This window comes from Hemicordylus capensis, chromosome 1, assembly GCF_027244095.1.
Source record: "Hemicordylus capensis ecotype Gifberg chromosome 1, rHemCap1.1.pri, whole genome shotgun sequence".
Lineage (NCBI taxonomy): Eukaryota > Metazoa > Chordata > Lepidosauria > Squamata > Cordylidae > Hemicordylus > Hemicordylus capensis.
In genome coordinates, this window is record NC_069657.1 from 401,585,246 (window position 1) to 401,605,503 (window position 20,258).

Below are 20,258 nucleotides of genomic sequence, written 5' to 3' on the forward strand. Positions count from 1 at the left end.
CCGCTCAAGTATCCCTCCCCTTAGCCCGGGTTTGCAGAGTGGGCTATCTGATCATGAGTAGCCGCGGCTTGGCTCCGTGCCGCAGCAACTCATGAATAGACCCCCAGAGGGGAGGCGAAAAGTTGCCTCCTGGCTCTGGGGGTCTCCCCAGTATGCCTTGCATGCTCGCACAGGGCATACTGGAGCTTCCGGGGGCCGTGCAGCCCCCCGAGCTCCCCAGACCCCGCTGGCAATGTCATGGAGCCGGCAATCATGTGGGCGGCCAATTTAGCAGCCCAGGGCTTCCTCCCCACTCGTGTGCGGGGAGAATGGGCTTAGCCCGCTCTCCCTGCACACTCTCAAGAACCAGTTCTCACTGATTGTGAGACCTGGCTCTATGTCATAAATGCTAAGCCTATGAACTGATGAAATGTGAATACGAGTGGTATCATTGGTCCATCTAGCTCAGTACAATTAGAACAGGTCCATGTATCATTGGTCCATCTAGCTCAGAACAATGTAAGGCTGCCAGGAGGGGATGGGCTTTCACAAAAAAACTCTGTCAACACAGAAAGACCCTCTTTTGACAGTGTTTGTTGCTTAATGTGAAAGAGTTCCAAAAGTGTTTTCTGATTGCCATAGTGATCCCTGATTTGCTAGAATCTCTCAAGAGATCAGGTTGGGAAGTATTGCCTTCATTTGCCCTTAATGTCAACAGTTACTGAACAAATCAGACGGAATATGGCTTTTCTCACGAGTAGCCTAACCCAGGCCAGGGCAACCCAGCCTAGGTTAGGCTGCTCATGTGGAATGTCAGCATCCTGGCACTCCTGCCCAACCTAACCCTACTGTTAAGCCCAGCTCTTAGCCGAGGTTAAGGGCGCAAGTGCCAACTATGTGATCTACAAGTAAGTAACGCATTTGAAAGAATATACCATTCCAAGCATTTGCACCCAAAATAGTATTGGTCTAGCACTCAAAGCAGCCCATTAAAATAAATGAAAGAAAGAAGGTTCATTTTTCCCAATAGGTTTTTTACTGTACATTTTGTAGCAAAAGAGGGGGGGAAAGAAAATATTTTGATCACAGGGATGTCATTTTCTAAAACTCCAAATAGGAAACATGACAAATAACAAGATCAAGTACACAGCCATGTCACAATATATCTCTCAGCTTTCTTTAAAAAAAAAAAATACATAGAGATTTTGTGTGTGTCTTTCTTCTGTGCCTTACAAGCTTTCTCTGGCACACCCTTTCAAAATAATAAAGAAGGGGGAATTTCAGAAAGAGAGGTTCCCAGTGGACAGATCCTTGGGAACAAATAAATACAGAAAATGAAACTGGATTAAAGGCAGTTGCTCTCATTGCTGTAAGTGCTGCAAATTCACAGTCAATTCTGGATGTAGAGTGGTAGGGAGGACGGGACAGAGCATGCACATCCACAACAGTTCCAGGTATTGTGGCAATGCTCTTCTAAACGCCTTTGATAATCCGTTTACAAGCTGTCATGGATGATCTCAATTGGCAAGGACCTTGGCAAGAGGGAAGGGCAAGTGCTTGTGGTGAGGGACAAGGAGAGGAGAAGATGCCGCTGGATCTGGAATCCCCCTTATTCTGCGACGCACCTTGTTTTCCGTGCCTCACTGGGGACATTCCCATCATCACACATTCAATCACATGACATGCCTAGAGATCTCAAATCTCATGCCCATGTTTTGGATAACCTGGTTACATGCTATTTTGTGGTACTGAGTGCACGAGGAGGGTTTGGGGGTGGTTTTTTTTTGTCACAATGGTGTGTGAGTCTGTGTTTTTCTTGCTCAGTTGAACAGAGAGCGACTGCATAACCTTGGCTAGAAACAATTTGTGAAGAGGATGCCGGAGCAACTTTCCCATAACCCTGCCCCCCCGCTTAATATAACTGGGCATTCCCATCCCACCCCATCTCTGATAGCAAGGTTCCTTATACCATTTAGAAATATCTGCTGCAATCTGCCTTACACATGGACAACAGGAGATCATCAACAAAATGGAAAGGGGGGAAAGATTAACAAAAGCCACATTAATGCCTAGATTTCCGTTCTTCTAGGACGTCAAGAGGACAAGAGTTGTGCAGAAGAGGACGAGCGTTCTACAGTCCACCAGGTTGTTCTTTTCTTAATATCCCCAGCTCTGCCAAAAAGGTTTTGTGAGAAAAAATAAAAAGTGAACCAAAACCAACACCAAAACAGACCCTTTTATTCCTGGAGGAAGAAAAGTCCTTAGCAAGAAAACCTCCATCTGCTGCTGCTGCTACCACAGTGAGATTAAGCTGAGAAGACGGCTTGCACACGGTCTCTCTTTCTCTCCAGATGTTGTCTTTATGCAGGTCCTCCCACGGGTGGCAGCTGGGGTTATCCTCCTGCCAGGCTGAGGTCCACGGGAGTGTTCTTCTCAGACAATGAGAAAATGAAGAGGGAGGGAGTTACCCTTTGAATGAAAAATATGTTGCTTAACCTGCTTTAATCCTCATTTAATCTTGATTGACAGTTCACCAGGAGGCTGGGAGACTTTTGGAAAGCTACCAGTGGTTTCCTTGAAACATCCACACATACATAACAAATGTGTGCGGGGCATTTCATCAGCTCCACACACACATCTATTAATATTTCATGGCCTCTCTTATCCTGCTTTTATTATTTTTTTAATTTTAATATTTACTGACCAGTATACGGCTGAGAATGTGTTTCATTTCCTCTCCCTTCGTATTTATGGCCTTTTAAACGATTGTGGACTTTGTTACGCTTGGAGGGACTGAGAATGGAATGGAGGGCAACTTGTATTTACACTGTGCTTTCCATGACCCACTCTGAGCTCCCATAAGTCCCCTTTGCCCCTGTCAGGTCACTGTCATCGTACTGCAAAAGCATGCCATTCACTGAGAGACTACGCTTTGTCCAAATGTTTGTGATCTTTTTGGGGTAGTTGCAACACTGAGAAGCGGAAAAGTCCCCCATGTCGAACGAATGGCTACGCTTAGTTTTACCCTCCAGTGGTAACATGAGGAGGCTACGGAATTTGGACTCCTGCTGGCCCAGCAGTGGCTCCTTGTCGGAATGACGGGCCACTGTTGAAGTTCTGGAGTCTATTGTGTCCTCCTTTTTCTGACACTTCAGTTCCAGGGAGGCAAAAGCTCCCATGAGCCGATCAATGTTGTTGTGCTTGGACCTGGATGGAGGCCTCCACTTACTGGACAATGTGCCCTGCTCACTTTGGAGGCTGTAGCCATCGCAGTCATGACTATTCACAGAGCTAGAGGAAGAGGAGATGCTGCTGTGTGCAGACTCACAGTTAAACTCCATGAGCTCATTCCTTACCACCACCTTGGGGTTAACTTGTGGCAGGACCCCATTCTGGACTGGTTGGGATCCATTGGTTTGTGAGTAGACATTACTGACGTTAGCCATCTTCCCTGGGGCATTGTTACAAACCTTGTACCGGACCATGAGGATGACAATGAACACCAGCAGAGTTGCCACAATGATGCCGCCAATGATTAGGATCATCGTCCCACCCAGGAACTGGCTGTGCATGGACTGGCACTGAGGGTAGTCCTCTTTGGTGTAGAACTGGGCACAGCCCACAATGTTGGTAGCGGTGAGGGTTGTGGCCGTGTCATCCCACATGGCCAGAACACAAAGGTCGTAGCCTGTTCCCGAGACCAGGTTGTTCACCACAAATGCCTTGTTTGTCGCAGGAATCATCCTACAAGGAAAAGAAGGAAAAACAAATGTGATCAGGATGTAGTCTGGAAGTAGCACAAGTGCGACAGTAGCACTAAGAAGTAGTCATTTTTAAATCTCAATTTCTTTCAACAATACTTACAAGAAACATAAAACAGTAGTCACAATCTCCAAATAAGTGACTTTCCCACAGTTGTGTCAATACTTCCCTTTCCTTCTCATTGCCTCCATACCTAAAAACACAATGCCAATAAATACACCAGACTACTATATTGGATGAAAAGTGGCCACCACTTTATTGAACAATCTGATAGCTGTGTTAGAACAGAACCCCACCCACTCCCCATGCATTGTAGGCCTAACTTACATAGGTTTGGCATCAGAGAACAGGGTCCTTCCCCAAAACCTTGTGGGTGACACACCGTGGCTGGCAGCATTGACTCAGGCAGCTGCTGATTCTTGCTCCTCTCACATACTACCCCTAAGGTCTTTTGTGGACTCCACTCTCCCAAGCTGTTCAGACTTTGTGGAGTTCCTAAAGCAGGTAGGAGTGTCAATCGTAGCCCCTGAGTTGTGAAGACTCTAAGGACCAATTGTCTACCCCCATTCTATAAACCAGCCCGAGGGTGCTCACCAATGAATTCCCACTACACCTACTCCCAGTCTCCACTGCACCTATTGAGCTGAGACCTAAGACTAACTATTGAAGGAAAGAAAGGAAACAGAATGAAGTAGGCAAGAACAGAACAAAAAAACTGCAAGCTCGGCCAATCTGCCTGGGACACCTCCATCCCAAGGATGACCTATTCTGTACCTGGGAGGGAAGGTGATGTCTACCTAGGTGAAGAATGAAGCAGGTGAGGGAAGAAATGTTGCAAATGGTGGGCAAAGCTCCACCCTCTTCCTGCTAGCCAATGGTCCACCTGCCTTGTGCTTTCCTCAAAGTAGTGTGAGGCAATACTGCCCACTGTGGCTGGATTCCAGCACAGCAACATACACAGTAGAACTTGCAGTACCCAAACTTTGGTTAGGCTACACATAGCAACATAGGAAACTGCCATATACTGAGTCAAACCATTAGTCTATCTAGCTCAGTATTGTCTTCACAGACTGGCAGCGGCTTCTCCAAGGTTGCAGGCAGGAATCTCTCTCAGCACTATCTTGGAGAAGCCAGGGAGGGAACTTGAAACCTTCTGCTCTTCCCAGAGCGGCTTCATCCCCTGAGGGGAATATCTTGCAGTGCTCACACATCAAGTCTCCCATTCATATGCAACCAGGGCAGACCCTGCTTAGCTATGGGGATAAGTCATGCTTGCTACCACCAGACCAACTCTCCTCTCCCATGTTGACTATATGCACAGCTTGTGATGTCTCTGAGCAGTCCTGGAGTGGAGAATTACATCTCTGTAAAACTGTGCATCATGTAAGCCATTGTTTTAAAATTAATGTATCTCCTAAATGACATTGGCAGTTGTTCATGGTTTATGTGATTAGCATGACAAAGAGTCATCGTTCTAGAATTAGAAGTCAAAGACCCTCTCCACTTTCCTGGCAGTAGGTGGAACATGGAATTCAGTGAATGCAGAATATTTTAGACCTCACTGATGACACCTTGGCTGTATACCTAAGGGAATGTAATCCAGAAAGGTAGAAGTATAGTATGGAGGGAAGGAGATGGGTCGTCTTTGGAACTCTTCTTTCCTATAAGTTACCACAACAAAGGCAACTTAAAGTTTAAGGGCTCTCATAAACAGTATCTTGTCTCTTCCTGCCATAAAGAGCATAGGCCAAGGCAAGCCCAGGCTTAAGAAGACATACATTTTAGATGACTCATAGACTTCAGAGAATGTCAAGAAACAGTCCCCAGAAACAAACTGTATATGTGTGCAACCTTGCCCTTTAGAAATGGAGATAATTTGGTCCCTGCACATACAATCTTGGCAGAGGATTATGTCTGATACAGATAACTTAATACATAATATTCCTAACTCTATATAATATACTCCATCTCTACATGACATAGAGGCTGCTCATGAGAAGCAGCAGGAGGCAAGTGGCTGCCGGTACCATTTTTTCTATCAACTGCCAGCCCTGGCATCTTGGCAGACTATGAGGCTCCTGGCTGGCACCAGTGGGGGATACCCACAATGCACTGTGCACTTGTGTGGTGCATTATGGGGGTTCCAGGGTGGGGAACAACACATTCCAGCCCCCAACCTTCTGCACTGCCAGAGGTAATGGAGGATCGTCTGGGTGAGTGATCTATGCACCCAGCGCCCTCCATGGATTGTCGGCAGGGAAGGGAAGGTAATGAAACCTTCCTCCCCTTCTACCCACCAAGCCCTTTTCACAGAGCATGAGAAGGGTTCACAGCCTATCTCTCACATTATTGTAGCCTCTCACAACAAGGATAATTTTAAAAGAAAGGAGGAATAGGATAACACCTAATCTTCTCATACAAAGCCAAATCATTTCTGATCCATAGCAGATTGATAATAGCATCAAGATCTGTCACATTGTGAACAGAGGTCACATTCACAAATGAAATTTTTAACCAAATATATGCCCTTCTTGATTCTGGCCAACATGTTCTATCGAGTTAGGAGGGTGGAGCAAGAGCTGCAACCTCACAAAGAGAATACTTTAGGGGCTTTTCCTACACCTGAGCTCTTGGGAGGCGGAGGGGAAGCAATTTTCACTGCTCTCCCTTCTCTCCCAGAGCACTTTTTGACTACCAATAATATGTCCCTGAAGGTCATGTAGCCGTCAAGAACATATTTCAGGAAGCCAAAAAGTACTTTTGGAGGAAGGAGAGAGCAGTGAAAAATGCTCCCTCTCCCCCTTCATGTGCACTCAGCTGTAGGACAAGCCTTTGGCTGGGCTTCGCAACAGCTTCACTGCGAGGACACAGCTCTTGCTCCACTCTCCTACTGCTGTGGAACATGTTGGCCACTCTCTACAAATGTGTCCTCGAGTATTAGTGGCTGGCTACACAATACACTTTCAATGAAGGGACAGCAATTGATCTTTTCAGGGAAGTGATAATAATAGACAGTTTTGATCTCCTGCCAATGTCCTTGCAAGTTACCAAAAATGGTGGAAGTATTCCTTCTTATTCAATTAGTCATATACCACCTCAGCTAGGGAATAGAGGAAGCTGAAGCTACCATAAAAGTAAAGTTAATCAGCCACCTGAGGTAGTGGGAGAGAAAATCCCCACTCATGGAGACTGGCAGAGTTAGCAAAGAACTGAGATGAAGGTCAACTAGGCCTTTATATAGGCATTTCCCTTGGATATGGGATCTCAGCTGGAGGCCAGGGCTGGGAAGCTTTTCTGCTCCTCTCCTCTCCACAGCCATTGCATCAAAGAAATTCCCATTAATGGCTTCAGCACAAGGCCACAGCAGTAAGTTAGAATGAGTGCTGGTCCACTCAAAATAGAATTTTGATTAATTAAACACTTGCAAGTCCCTTCATTATGCATGCTAAAATAATTTATAATAGCAGATTCAGAAACTCCTCTAGGCTTATCCCATGCCTCCCTTACATTTGAGTGTAATATCAGACCAGAAGGTACTAGATATAATACTTAAACATAAATTTGAAGACACTATAAGGTCATGCTCTGCATTTTAAAATATTAAAGCATGGAACCCAAGATCACCTGTCTGAGAAATCTGCTTGAGAACCACAGATGACAGTTATAAATGTATATACAATGAAATTCCACTCCAAAGGAAAAGATGGTCAGCATTTCCGATATAAAACACACATCTTTCTTTTTCATATCCCATTATTTTCTTTTTCCAGCAAAGAACGCCAGACAGGAAAGTGTAATTCTTGCTCACCTTGCTCCTGAGTCAGAAGGCACATTTTTAATCTTCTGATATTAGATGAGAGAATATACTCTGAGCCATCCAGGTCTATAGGACACAGGGAATTTGATTGTGCCACATAGTCTTTTCTAGGGAATGTGGGCAATAAATCTACCATGGAATGGAAAATTATATAGTCTTATTTTGATAGTGTTAGTGAAATTCTGTTGGCTTCCTAGAAATTCTTTCGTTCCTCACTGTTGCCTGGGAAGGAAACTCCAAATTCACTCGAAATTTCACCTAGAGAAGGAGCTATATTTGGGTGGATGGGTTCAAAGAACCTGAGCCACCCAGATCCTGAGACCACCTGGCTCACCCTTATTTTCTTCATTCTCTCCCTAACTCCCAGTGAAACACCTAGCCAACAATTAAGCTGGTTGGGAAGTGAACTCAGGAGGGCCAAGCTGGCCATTCTAGGTGCTGGCCACACCCCCTGCATGTGATATCACATACAGGGGCATGGTTGGCATGTGCAACAGGCCACCAGGGAGAGCTCACTCTCCCCTCCCCACGTGCCTGATTTCACCTCGTGTGAAATTTTGATGGCAACTCTAGCAATACAAGAGATGAGTTTACTCCAAAGCAAGCATATGAAAGCATGGCCATCACTTTCCACTGCAGAAATCTTCCCTTTGCCCCTTTTCCCCACCCCATCCTTCCTAATCACTGCCATTAAATCAAAACCTGATAGACAGTATCAACCTCAGCTCTTCCTCCCAAAGTTCTAACCTATTACATCCCTAAGGCCATTCTGCTTCCCTTTTTTATTTCACAGCAACTAGAAATCATAGAGGCCAAGGATATTTTAGACCACACTGGAGACAATAAGGAAGTAGGTACTGTACATGACAGCCATACTACCAGCCATACTTTTGTATTCATAATTTGTCGGGTAGCTAATGTTTGAAATTCTAGCTCAATCAACATTATAAAATGGCATGTTCTTGGCAAATGTAGTGCAGGTTGCTCCCACAGACATGGCCGTTTTAGGGTGATTGCTCTGAAGTTGGGTCATTTAGTGGCATAAGCTGATGCAAGACAGATATAATTCTCAGCTCTCAGGTGGTATCAAGGGTACAGTTCTCCCCCTAGGCATTTGAGAACCGCCCCCCCTTCATTTGATTGAGCTCCCCCCACCAAATGTAATAACCTATACTTTCCTCCCCAAAAGTGTGTTTATCTCCCACCAATAACTGTGAGGAGTTGCTCCTCAAACTTTCTTTCTAAACACAGCGTATAGAATACAATACAGAAAGTTAATCCTCAGTTTTGTCTACTACTTTTTGTTGACTAAAACAGCCCCTAAGTTATCAAAGCATAATCTATGTGAATAAGACTTAACAAGCAGGTTCTAGGAATTAAATTTTTGATTTTGTTTCCATAACAGCAGTGTGATCCATTGCTTTTACAATATGTGACAAGCAGCCGGGATAGAATTCAGGATGGACCTTCACAGGCCTAGACTACCTAGACATTTTAAAGGGTGGGCAAAGTCTACCAAGCTATTACTATCTTGGAGATCTCCTTAATTAAGCATTTACTTAGGCTAACAGAAAATAGATGTATTTAGAAAATTAAATCTAATTAATGGCTGAAATCCTAAAATTAAATCTAAAAATGGCTGAAATCCTGACTAAACCATGAATACCATAATTCAGTGAGCTCCAGAACACCTTGTTGTATGAATCTTCAGCACACCACAGAATTAAGCTATTTCTGCCTGATCAGTTATCATATTCCTGCTGAGTGTGCTTCTACCTGCAAATGGCTCTCCTTTGTATGGAGACAGTGAAGTCTTTCGCACAACTTCACACCTGCTGCTGGGTGCACTGCAAGGAAGGCAAGAACTCACCTGCCTTCCCTGGAAGATGAGCAGTGGCCCACCCTCCCCTCCATCACGGGCCCACACAAGCTGTGGTGTGGTTACTACAGGAGCTAGGAGTGGGAGGACTTCACCCCTCCCACATCCCAGGGTGCACCAGGGCAAGAGTGCAGTGGCTCCCCCCACCACCACTGGGCGCACTGCCAGAAATGGCAGCAGGCTAGGGGGAAGCTATTTAGTCTGGTGGCGAAGGCCCAGACAATCGCCAGCCATAGGTTTGCTTAACCTTGGCTAAATGCCGGGTTAAAAACTCAGGCTTAGCACGGGGTCTAGGCTGGGTTAGTTCATGCATGTGAACAGACTCAGTATTAAATAACACATTTTAATTATGAATGAGAATTCTCAAGGAGTTTTGCCTGAGAGTTCTCATAGATATATTCTGGGACCTGGAGCACACCTGACCCCAAATGGTTTACAAGGACTATCTTCTTGAGTTTACAAGGACTATCTTCTACTTCTGTCAAGCAATGAGTGAGTTTCATCACAGAAAATGTCTACAATGAAATTTTTTCCCCTTGATCAGTCCCAATAAGGTGGAGCCCATCTTTTGATCTGGAAGTCTCATATCCCCCTCTGTTCTCTCCCCTGGCCTCCCAGCTACCCTCCTCCTTCCTCGATGCTACATTGTCTCCATGAATAAGGATCAATTGATAGGAGGGGAAAGTTATACCAGTGAATGCAACAATTTCTTCTTTTCCCCATGGAAAAATAAATGAGTCTTGTTTTTTCTGACAATTGAAGGGTTCATTCACACTCCTGGATTGAACAAGCAGTAGGTCTGCCTTCTTGCTTCAGCTGAAGTGTGAAACTAGCTGCTCAGGATTAATCGTTCTTTACTCTTCTTTGAATTCACACCACCTTCATCTGCGATAAGAATTAACCACCCTCTATAAGCCTCATGGAATTTTCTCAGCATGTATAATACTGATCTGGTCCCCCTGGATCACAAAGCAGCAGGCTAGAGCTTCCTGTGTTGCTGGGTCCCTGGTCTATGACTTTATTCTGTGAAATTGCCACCATAGATGTCCTGAGCCTGTAAGAAGTCTCTTCACTTTCTCTCTCTCCTAAACCCACAATCTGAACCAGGAATGCACAACTTCAGCCTTTCTGCAGGTTGGACTACAACCCCCATGATCCCTAATCCTCTATCTGGGGATTATGGGAACTATAGTACAAAAAACAGCTGGAGTGCCAAAGTTGTGCACCCTGTTCTAAAGAAACCATATCTGAACTAACCTTTGTCCATCAGGACCACTGGCCAATAATGCACCAGGAGAGGATGCAATGTCATTACTGGCCAGCTTTTAGGAAAGAAAATTGATGTATTTCAATGCTAGAGGAGAGTTGGTCTTGTGGCAGCAAGCATGACTTGTCCCCTTAGCTAAGCAGGATCCACCATGAATGCATATGAATAGGAGACTATGTGTGAGCAATGTAAGATATTCCCCGTAGGGGATGGAGCCGCTCTGGGAAGAGCAGAAGGTTCCAAGTTCCCTCCCTGGCACCTCCAAGATAGGGCTGAGAGAGATTCCTGCCTGAAACCTTGGAGAAGCTCCTGCCAGTCTGTGAAGACAATACTGAGCTAGATAGACCAATGGTCTGACTCAGTATATGGCAGCTTCCTATGTTCCTTTGTTCCTAATTCTGCTGCTGCCTATCAGTTTTTAAAAGAAGGACTGCCCACTGCATTGATACATATTAAGCAACCTCCCCATACTGCTCCAGCCTGTTCCAAACTGACACAAGGTACCTCAACACCAGATTCATTTGGATCAGGCCATATCAGGCATGCCCCTACCCCCATCAAACCCAATCCAATGAATCTACGTCCAGTAGAGCACATCTCATATTGTTTCCAATTATCGGACCAATCCAATGCACAGCCCTACTTATTTGTCATTTTCCCCTTTCACTTGGCACCTCTGCAGCAAGTGGTCGGAGCAATGCCTGCAGGAATGTTCGGTGGAAACCTCTGATTGTTACAGATTATTTTGGCTACACTGTTTATTCAGTAAAAGATAACAGTAGTCGAAACTACTGCAACAGAAATGCCAAACATTGCTTGTCTGTGTATGTGTGTGGGGTGGACGGAATGGTGCTAGATTAAAACAGTGTAAAGGGGGCTGGAACTAGATGTCACTGCTGATATGTGACTGCCACCAAGAAAAGCCCACATCCACTCTCTCACCCACAGTACTTAGCAATGCAGGTCATGACTTCATGTTTTCCACCACTGCTCCATTCACTCATGACTGCTTGCAAGACTAGGGAAAGTCGCAATGCTATGATGTTGCATTATATATTTGGGGGCTGTTCTCATAGCCTGAAACAGAGTTGGAGGAGTGCCCATTCAGGGAGGGCAGAAGAGCCATACACACTTCTGATCGGCGGTCATGTGTTTGCAAAGACGGAGAGTAATCATGTGGGACCTGCGAGCTAGGTAGGATGGCTTTTCATCCACCCTCAATAAAATGCTGGAGACAGAAACGTGGGTTGGTCGCACCTATCCTACCAAACTCCTGGCTCCCACACAATCACCCTCCCCTCTTCCTACCTTTAGAACATAAGACCAGCCCTGCTGGATAAGGCCCAAGGCCTATCTAGTCCAGCACCCACACAGTGGCCCACTAGATGCTTCTGGGGAGCCCACAGGCAAGATATTAAAGCCCACAGGAAAGAGGTGTCTCCTGCTGTTGCTCCCTTGCAACTGGTATTGAGAGGCATCATGCCTCTGAGGCTGGAAGTGGCCTATAGCCACTAGGGATGTACAAGATACATTGGGCTGATCATTCGGCGGCAGTGGGGTTACCTTTAAGAAGCAGGGAGGGTGCTCTTACCCCCACCACACACATTTCCGCCACTGGCGCTGTGCCCCAAATCGCTGTGCACCAGCCACTTTGGGTCTGATGCTGATCGGACAGCAAAAAGGTACACTGCCAACCTGCCACCCACACAGCATTTCTGGGCATAGCGCTGGAGGGAGAAACACAGTGTGGGTGGGGGTAAGAGCACCCTTCCTGCTCCTTAAAGGTACCCCCCACCACTGAATCATCTGCCCACCGGACCTACGAACCAGTTAATCAATCTGTAAAAGGACCGCTGAACTGGTTTGTGCACATCCCTAATAGCCACCAGACTAGTAGCATTGATAGGCCTGTTCTCCCTGAATATGCCTAAGCCCCTTTGAAAGTCTGATCTTTGCATGTGTATAATCTGTGTATAATCTGTGTATAATCTATATTAATATCTGCCCTGAATGACTGGGACTACATCATGGTGAGTTGCCGTGATCACTGTGAGGTCTCGCAGGTATCCATATATTGTTATTGGGAATGACACATTTGCTCTTTCCTAATTTTTTTCCTAGTGGTAGGTGAATGCCCCTAAAACACTTGTACATGTTCATGCATAAACAGTCTTTAAAATAATCTACTCCAGTTCCAGTGCTCCTGCTTGATGAGGCATTATCTTACTGAACAAAGGCATAATCTATTATTATTACTACTGCAGCTATTTAAAAACTTTTTGAGTGGCAATTCCTTGCTAGGTGCTACTCAGAAATGACATGATTGCTCCCCGGAGGACTTATTTGTATGAATGTGTATTCATTTTGGAATATCTGGCGGCGGGGGGGGGGGGGGAAGGCTGGTTCAGATTGGACCCATTTTAATTGGTTACAAAATGACTATGGAAAGTTCCTCAATGAACTGAATGGCATATATACAGATCAGTGTATTCAGGAATGCATCGGTTTTTATAACAGGGAAGCTTGTCTTATAGTATGGCAGAGTCTTGGGCCTCCCCCTTCACCATTTAAAGTTGAAATGGGGAGGCAGGTGGCTTGGAAAGTGCACGGGGCAGTGCTGGCAACCTTCCTCTTCTCTCCTCATGCTTCTCACAGGCTTTGTGACTACAATGAAGAGAGGTGCAAAGCTTGCAAGGATCAGATCACTCCCAAGAGCTTCCCTGATGATGGTGGTGGTGGTGACCCAACAACCTGCCCCCGAGGCAGCTGCCTCACCTTGCCATCCCTGTTCATAACCATATTGGCTAAGCTACAAGCATCCACAGGTCCCATCAGTAGCAGCTCATCCTAATGAGCCCGTGGGGTACAAAATGAGGCACAGCTGCCTCTGGTTTCTGGAAGCCCTGTTCTGTCTCTCTCTTCTATCCCACTCCACCCTGGAGTTATCGAGAGCCACACAGCCTGCAGGCTGGCCATTCATCAGGTAGAACCAACACAGCTCTACCTGATGAATGGCCAGCCTGCAATCAGCACAGCTCTGATTAACACTGAATCAGTGTGTGATGGGAGAGAGAAGCAGAATGGGGCTGCTGGGAACCAGTGGCAGCTGCACCTCATTTGCAGAGGTGCATTGCATTTCAATCGAAATCGAAATAATAATAATAATAATTTGCCCCCGCCCAACTTCTTAGGATGAGCCAATGGCATAGGAACAGTTGCCTTCACAGAGCTTCACAAGTCCTACACTCCAGTAGGGTCTAGTGAGTTTAATTTGAGTATGTGATTGTCCCAGTTATAATTTAAGGGTATTAAGCTTCAGACAGATACAAACGCAGCCTAGAGCTAAAATGCTTAGGGCATGTCCTTCGTGGGTGCCATTTATTTAGAACTCTTCACTTTTCCCCTCTCACCAGGCCCTCATGGCAAGGGTTTTGCACTATGATTAACAATGCTAGACGTTCAAACCAGTGGTGAGAAGATGCACCATGTGATGGAGCAAAGCACAGACTGGAATGGCTTTGCTCAGTTCCCATGCTGGAGATAATCAAAGAGTCATCAATATCCTAGAGTGAAAAATGCATTAATTTTAGGTGTGCAGATGCTTAAGACCTACTATTTTATTTTATTATTTATTTTTACATTTATATCCCACTCTTCCTCCAAGGAGCCCAGAGCGGTGTACTAAATACTTAAGTTTCTCCTCACAACAACCCTGTGAAGTAGGTTAGGCTGAGAGAGAAGTGATTGGCCCAGAGTCACCCAGCAATGTTTTGGGGAGGGGGGGGATATTTCAGAAAGTGTCTCCAAAATCATCTTGAGATTAGGTAACTTCATGAAAAGCAGATCATCTTCTTCAGACATGAAAGCACTGCTCTTGCTTTTACTTGTTAACCCTTTGAGGAAATGAATATAGCTCTTACTCAACCCCAAGCACTTGTGTTTTCAAACTGAAACAAAGTTAGATCATCCATAGGAACATAGGCAGCTGCCTCTAGGGATGTGCGAGCAGGCTCGAGGTCAAACTGGGCAGGTTCGATGGCTCCCTCTCGAGCTGAACTGGCCGCCTGGAAAATGGTCCGACTTAGAGCCAAGACACCTCCAGTCCAAAACCCTGAATAATGAGCCAGTTCAAGGGCTTGAAGGGCATACTTGTGGAGGGGAATCCAGCCACGATTCCCCTTTACAAGTATAGGGATTTGGGAACAGTAATTTGGGGGTGGAGGGGAGAGAGAATGAAAAATGCTTTTATGTCCTTAAAGAACTGTAAGCCGATGGCGGCGGCAGCGGTGGGGGGAGAATGAAAAATGCTTTTTTCATTTGGCTGCACTATCCCCTGAAAAGGACAGGAGGATCATAGAGCTTTAAAAGAGAAAGCGGGGAACAGCCCCAGCAGCAGCGTCTCTGACCTCAGTGAACTGTGCCTCTCTCTGGCTGCTCCTGAAAAAAGGCAGAGCTGTGGAGAAATGCAAACAAACAAACAAACAAAACCCCAAACTTTAGGCAGTTCCCTTTCATGTGACTGCATCCAGCTTGGGAATGGAGGTGACCAGCCTCAATTTATTTTTTATTTAATTTTTTTTGCGGGGGGATTGCAGAAGTCAGGGGAGACATAAAGTGTTCAGTGAAAACAGTCAGTGAGGCTGGGGAGGAAAGAGAAGTTTTGGGTGTGGCAGGTAGACCCCCTGCCACCAGCTGGCTACGGGCCTGTGAAAGAAAGAAAGCCATGGCAAGCCAGATGTCCCCAAAGTCCTTTTTGTAGAAGAAGAATTGCTGCTGAGAGACACTCTGCAAATCCACATGGTCAGACTCGCTCGGTCTAAAGGAGGACTTTGGGTGGAGTGGAGAGAAGCTGCTGGGAGGGGATCTCTGCTTGTGAGTGGAATTGTGTTGAGCCTGCGCAGAGGGCTGAAGCCAGCCACAGGCATGACCGGGCCTGCATTTGGGAGGCTCCTGCAGCCCCACTCCCATCCCCTGTCACAGCCACCATACCCCACCGTGATCGGCAGCATCATTGGTGGCAGATAACCAGGCGCCATCCCCGCCATCCAGGCCGCTGGGCTGCCACCGCTCTCACCATCAGCTTACTGTTTTTAAAGGTAAATGAAAGCATTTTTCATCCCCACCCCCACCCCGCTCTGCCACCACTGTCATCAGCTTTGTTCTTTAAGGTAAATAAAAAGACCTTTTAGTTTATTCTCCCCTCTCCCCACCACTGCTGCTGCCATAGGCTCACTTTTTTAAAAAAGTAAATAAAAACACTTTTCATTCTCCCCCACCGCTGCCGCCGCCACTATCGGCTTACCGTTTTTAAAGAAAAATAGGTAAATAAAAGCATATTTCATTCCTTCCCCCCACCCCAATACTGTTGCCAGCCAAATCCCTGTACTTGTAAAGGGGAATCCTTGCCGGATTCCCCTTTACAAGTATGCCCTTCAAGCTAGTTTGTGAGCAGGCTAAGGGGGCTTGATAGTCGAACCAGACCAGGGAGCTGAAGCCTCCTGGTTCGGTTAGAATTCAAATCAAACCAGGATTTCCAGTTTGGTGCTCATCTCTACCACCCTCTTCATAATTGTGTGAAAGAGACCTCTGTTTTACACATATGGTGTGCGGGGGGGGGGGGGCGTCTGACAGCAAACACATCCCGTCAAGAATCAGGGAGGACCTGACATCTCCCCTGGAAGCTGTTCTTACCTCCCAATGGGGGCCCTTCTCAAACTTTGAGAATCACAGCTCTACAGATGAGCTCCGTCCAATAAAATTATTTTGCCCCAAGCCCTAAAATTAATGAATCATATAACTAAAAACCAAAATTGTCTCTAATTCCAGCTCTCCTCTTTGATTTTTGCCTTGATGATCCACACCCCCTGGTGTGTTCTCTCAGCACATATCCGTAACAGACATGTGATCTTGTGGGTACAGCACAGCATAAATTGCTTTTTGCAATGTTTTAACTAGGTCTACGGCATCATTAAGCAAATTAGGAAATAAAAGGCTTTGGAAACCCAGCGGGAACCTTTAATTCTCAGGTCTGTGGTGGACTTCACTTTTCTTCCTGATTCAAACTTAATGTGCAATGCATTTTCAACCAATTGAGTAACTCACTAGTTACATTCCTGGCATTAATGTTACAAAGGAGAAACCGATTAGGCTAACTGGTTTGGCTAATTTGTTCCTGGTCTCCATCTTGTGGTGAGGAACAAGAAACTATCTATATTTGGCTTGAAATAGGCAGCTTAGAAAGGATAGTTTTATGCAGAACCTTGAGTAAAGGCATCCAACCGCAGAATATGACTGAGCATTTTGAGGAACAAGTATTTAATGACTAATTAGATTTTTTGTCAAATAAAGGTGCTGTATTTCCCAGGGCAAAAGCTGAGGAAATATGTGCTCACTTCATTATATAAGAAAGATAATGAATCATGACAAATGAAATGTTTGGCCAAATATAAATTCAGCCTGAAGATAAAGAAGTCCTTCCCCTACCAATTTTTTTTTTTTAAAACAAACTTTTTGATTTAGGGCCCACATTTCTAGAACCTTCTGCCCACTGGAATATGGTATCAGTCTTTGGCAAGAACTTTGGTCTGAAAAGCAAAAGTATTTTGCTGAAAGCAAAGCAGAAACATTGAAAGCAAAGCACAAACTGACCACCTATTATCTCCCAGAACGTAGTAAATCGAATGCATATTATAGAGCTGGTATGGACAATATGAAGCCGGCACACATGTTTAAGTTAAGGAGTCACACTGAGAGCACATCCACCATGATGTCAGCGGAGGGTATGCCGATGCGCTTCTGGGGCAACCCTTTATTGCATGCGGGGGTTGTTGAGCAGAACTGCCCCTCTACATGCACCTTGAATACCTGTTTAAACAACATGGCAGACATAGAGGACATTCATACCATCAAAAGCAGTATTCTAACTGAGTTTGGGAGCTGTGTGTGGTCCCAATTTTCAGTTTTGTGGAAGCAAGGTGAGAGGAACCTGGGTAGAAGTGATTGAGGCTATTCACACGATGGGGTGAAATTGGGCTAGTGGAGCCCGATTTCACCCCATCATATAAACCACCGGGCTTGGCTGCGAGCCCAGTGGTTCCTAGGCGGGTAACCTGCCTAATTACCCCTGCCCTAAAACCAGGTTTGAAGAGCGAGAGCTCCACAAACCTGGTTTTAAAGATCGTGAGTTGCTGCAGTGCGGCTCCACGCCGTGGTTACTGATGAGTAGATCCCTGGAGGGGTGGCGAAAAGCCAACTCCCGGCTCCAGGGGTCTCCCCAGTATGCCCTGTGTGCTCGCACAGGGCATATTGTAGCTTCTGGGGGCCACGCTGCCCCTGAACTCCCCAGTCCCCGCTGGCTCCGTCACGGAGCCAGCAATCGTGTGGGAAGCTGATACAGCCACCCAGGGCTCCCACCCGGATTGTGTGCGGGGAGAGCAGGCTTAGCCCGCTCTCCCTGCGCACCCTCCAAAACCGGGTCTCACTGATCGTGAGACCCGGCTCATTGTGTGGAAGCAAGGTAGGAGGAAAACCTCGGTAGCCTTTCCTTCTACCTTGCTACCACATAATGAGGCTATTCACATGAGCGTACAAAACTGAGCTAAGGGAGCCCAGCCCAGTTTTGCATGCTCATGTGAACCACCAGAATCAGGCCCAATCCTGGTGGCTACACAGCGGCAAACCTGCCAAAGTAGCCTCCCTCTTAAATGAGGTTAAGGGAGCAAGTGCTCCTTTAACTTCATGCTGCAGCTGGCACAATTGGTTGGGTGATGGGGGATCCCAGTTACTTACCACACACTTGCACGGTGTATTATTGGAGCTCCGGGGGGTGGGGCAACGCACGGTGGGGCATCCCAACAGGCAACCCGCAGTCATCTGGGCGGGTGATTCACCTGCTCAGGAAAGGACCAGAGATGGTCTGCAGGAAAGGTAGGTCAAAAACCCCTTCCCCGCAGCCTGCGCATGAGCTCTTCTCATTGATCGTGAGAAGAGCTCTAATCACTTCTACCCAGGTTTTCCTCCTATTTTTCTGGGAGACACCTATGTGCCAAAAGTCACACTAAGAGGTCATCCACATGATCAAAAACCGTGTTCTACCCAGGTTGGGGAGCTGTGTGTACTCCCAATTTTTGGTTGTGTGGAAGCAAGACAGGAGGAAAACTTGGGAAGAAGTGATTGTGTTGAAGCAAGGTAAGAGGGAAACCTTACCTATCTTGCTTCCACACAATCACTTCTACCTAGGTTTTCCTCCTCCCTTGCTTCCACACAATCAGAAATTGGGAGCACACAGCTCCCAAACCCAGGTAGAACATAGTTTTTGATTGTGTGAATGACCTCATATGCTCAGTACAGCCCCTTACTTATCTTGTGTTCCGGCTGCATATTAATTTCATCATAAAGGTAACCAGTCTCTGGTGGAAGGATCACCATAAGGTAACTTTTCTTTTAGGTATTCATAAGGTAAAATCATGAATTAAAATTGCACCTCTGGCCTGCCCCATGCATTTATTGGATGACTTTGCCCCACCTCCTCTTGATGAGTGATGATTCAGGAGACGGCGCTCCTTGGTTGTGTGGGGAGGACTGAGGAAAAGAAGCAGTGTCCCACTCTTTTCAGATAGGTGGCTCCTCCTTTGGGGCCTCTTCCTGGGAATGGCAGTGGCCCATCTACCTATGCCAGGGATGTCAAACTGTGGCCCTCCAGCTGTTTCTGGACTACAACTCCCATAATCCCCAGCCACGGTGGCCAATAGCCAGGGATGATGGGAGCTGTAGGCCAACATCTGCAGAAGGGCCACAGTTTGACATCCCTGGCCTATGCAGTTCCTGGCAGGGCAGGATTCGCTGGTTATCCATTATGGCCAATCAGGATTGCTTTGTTCCTTTGTAGACTGCCTGTTAAGGGTTTGTTATTGAGTGTTTTTTTTAAACTAGTCTAGTCTGCCTAGTATTCAATTGGCTTTAATTAAATCAGTCACAACTGACAGCTGCAATACTGAAGAGAATAAAGAAAGCTCAGTAAGACAATGATGGACACCCTGAGACACCCAAAGGAGGATTTACAGAACCAACACTTTTGGCCAGTGCTGAGACCATCTGTTTTACACACAGGGCAGATATACATAATTATAACCCCAATCTAAAAAATGCAATCTGAAGAATACTAGTGACCAACAGAACACACAGTGGGGCGATTCTCATGACCAACAAAAATTGGGCTAAGAGAGCCTAGCCCGATTTTTGTTGGTCGTAAGAACCACCAGGCTCACAGCCAAGCCTGGTGGTTCTTGAGCGGGTAACCCGCTCGAGAACCCCTGCTAAAAAGCAGGTCTGTGGAGTGAGCGCCCCAGCAAACCTGCTTTTTAGGCTCATGAGTAGTTGCGGCGAGGCTTTGCACCACGCCTACTCATGAGTAGACCCCCGGCCGGGAGGCGAAAAGCTGCCTCCCGGCTTGGGGATCTCCCCAGTATGCCCTGTGTGCTTGCGCAGGGCATACTGGGGCTTGCGGGGGCAGCATGGCCCCCGCTCCCCCCACCCCCCGCTGGCTCCGTCACAGA

General features: G+C 46.3%; 1 protein-coding gene across 8 annotated transcripts in view; it reads right to left on the reverse strand.

Moving 5' to 3' along the window:
* Positions 1-992: 992 nt before the first annotated feature.
* Positions 993-20,258, reverse strand: part of LRFN2 (leucine rich repeat and fibronectin type III domain containing 2) — a 397,502-nt gene continuing 378,236 nt past the window's right edge. For 6 of the 8 annotated variants that reach the window (XM_053305456.1, XM_053305467.1, XM_053305446.1 and 3 more), the window contains one exon: positions 993-3,723. In XM_053305456.1, the coding sequence (XP_053161431.1) occupies positions 2,802-3,723 (922 nt within the window). In that variant the 3' untranslated portion in view covers positions 993-2,801. The remainder of the gene's footprint in view (positions 3,724-20,258) is intronic. The other 2 variants (XM_053305506.1, XM_053305515.1) reach the window with 2 other exon arrangements.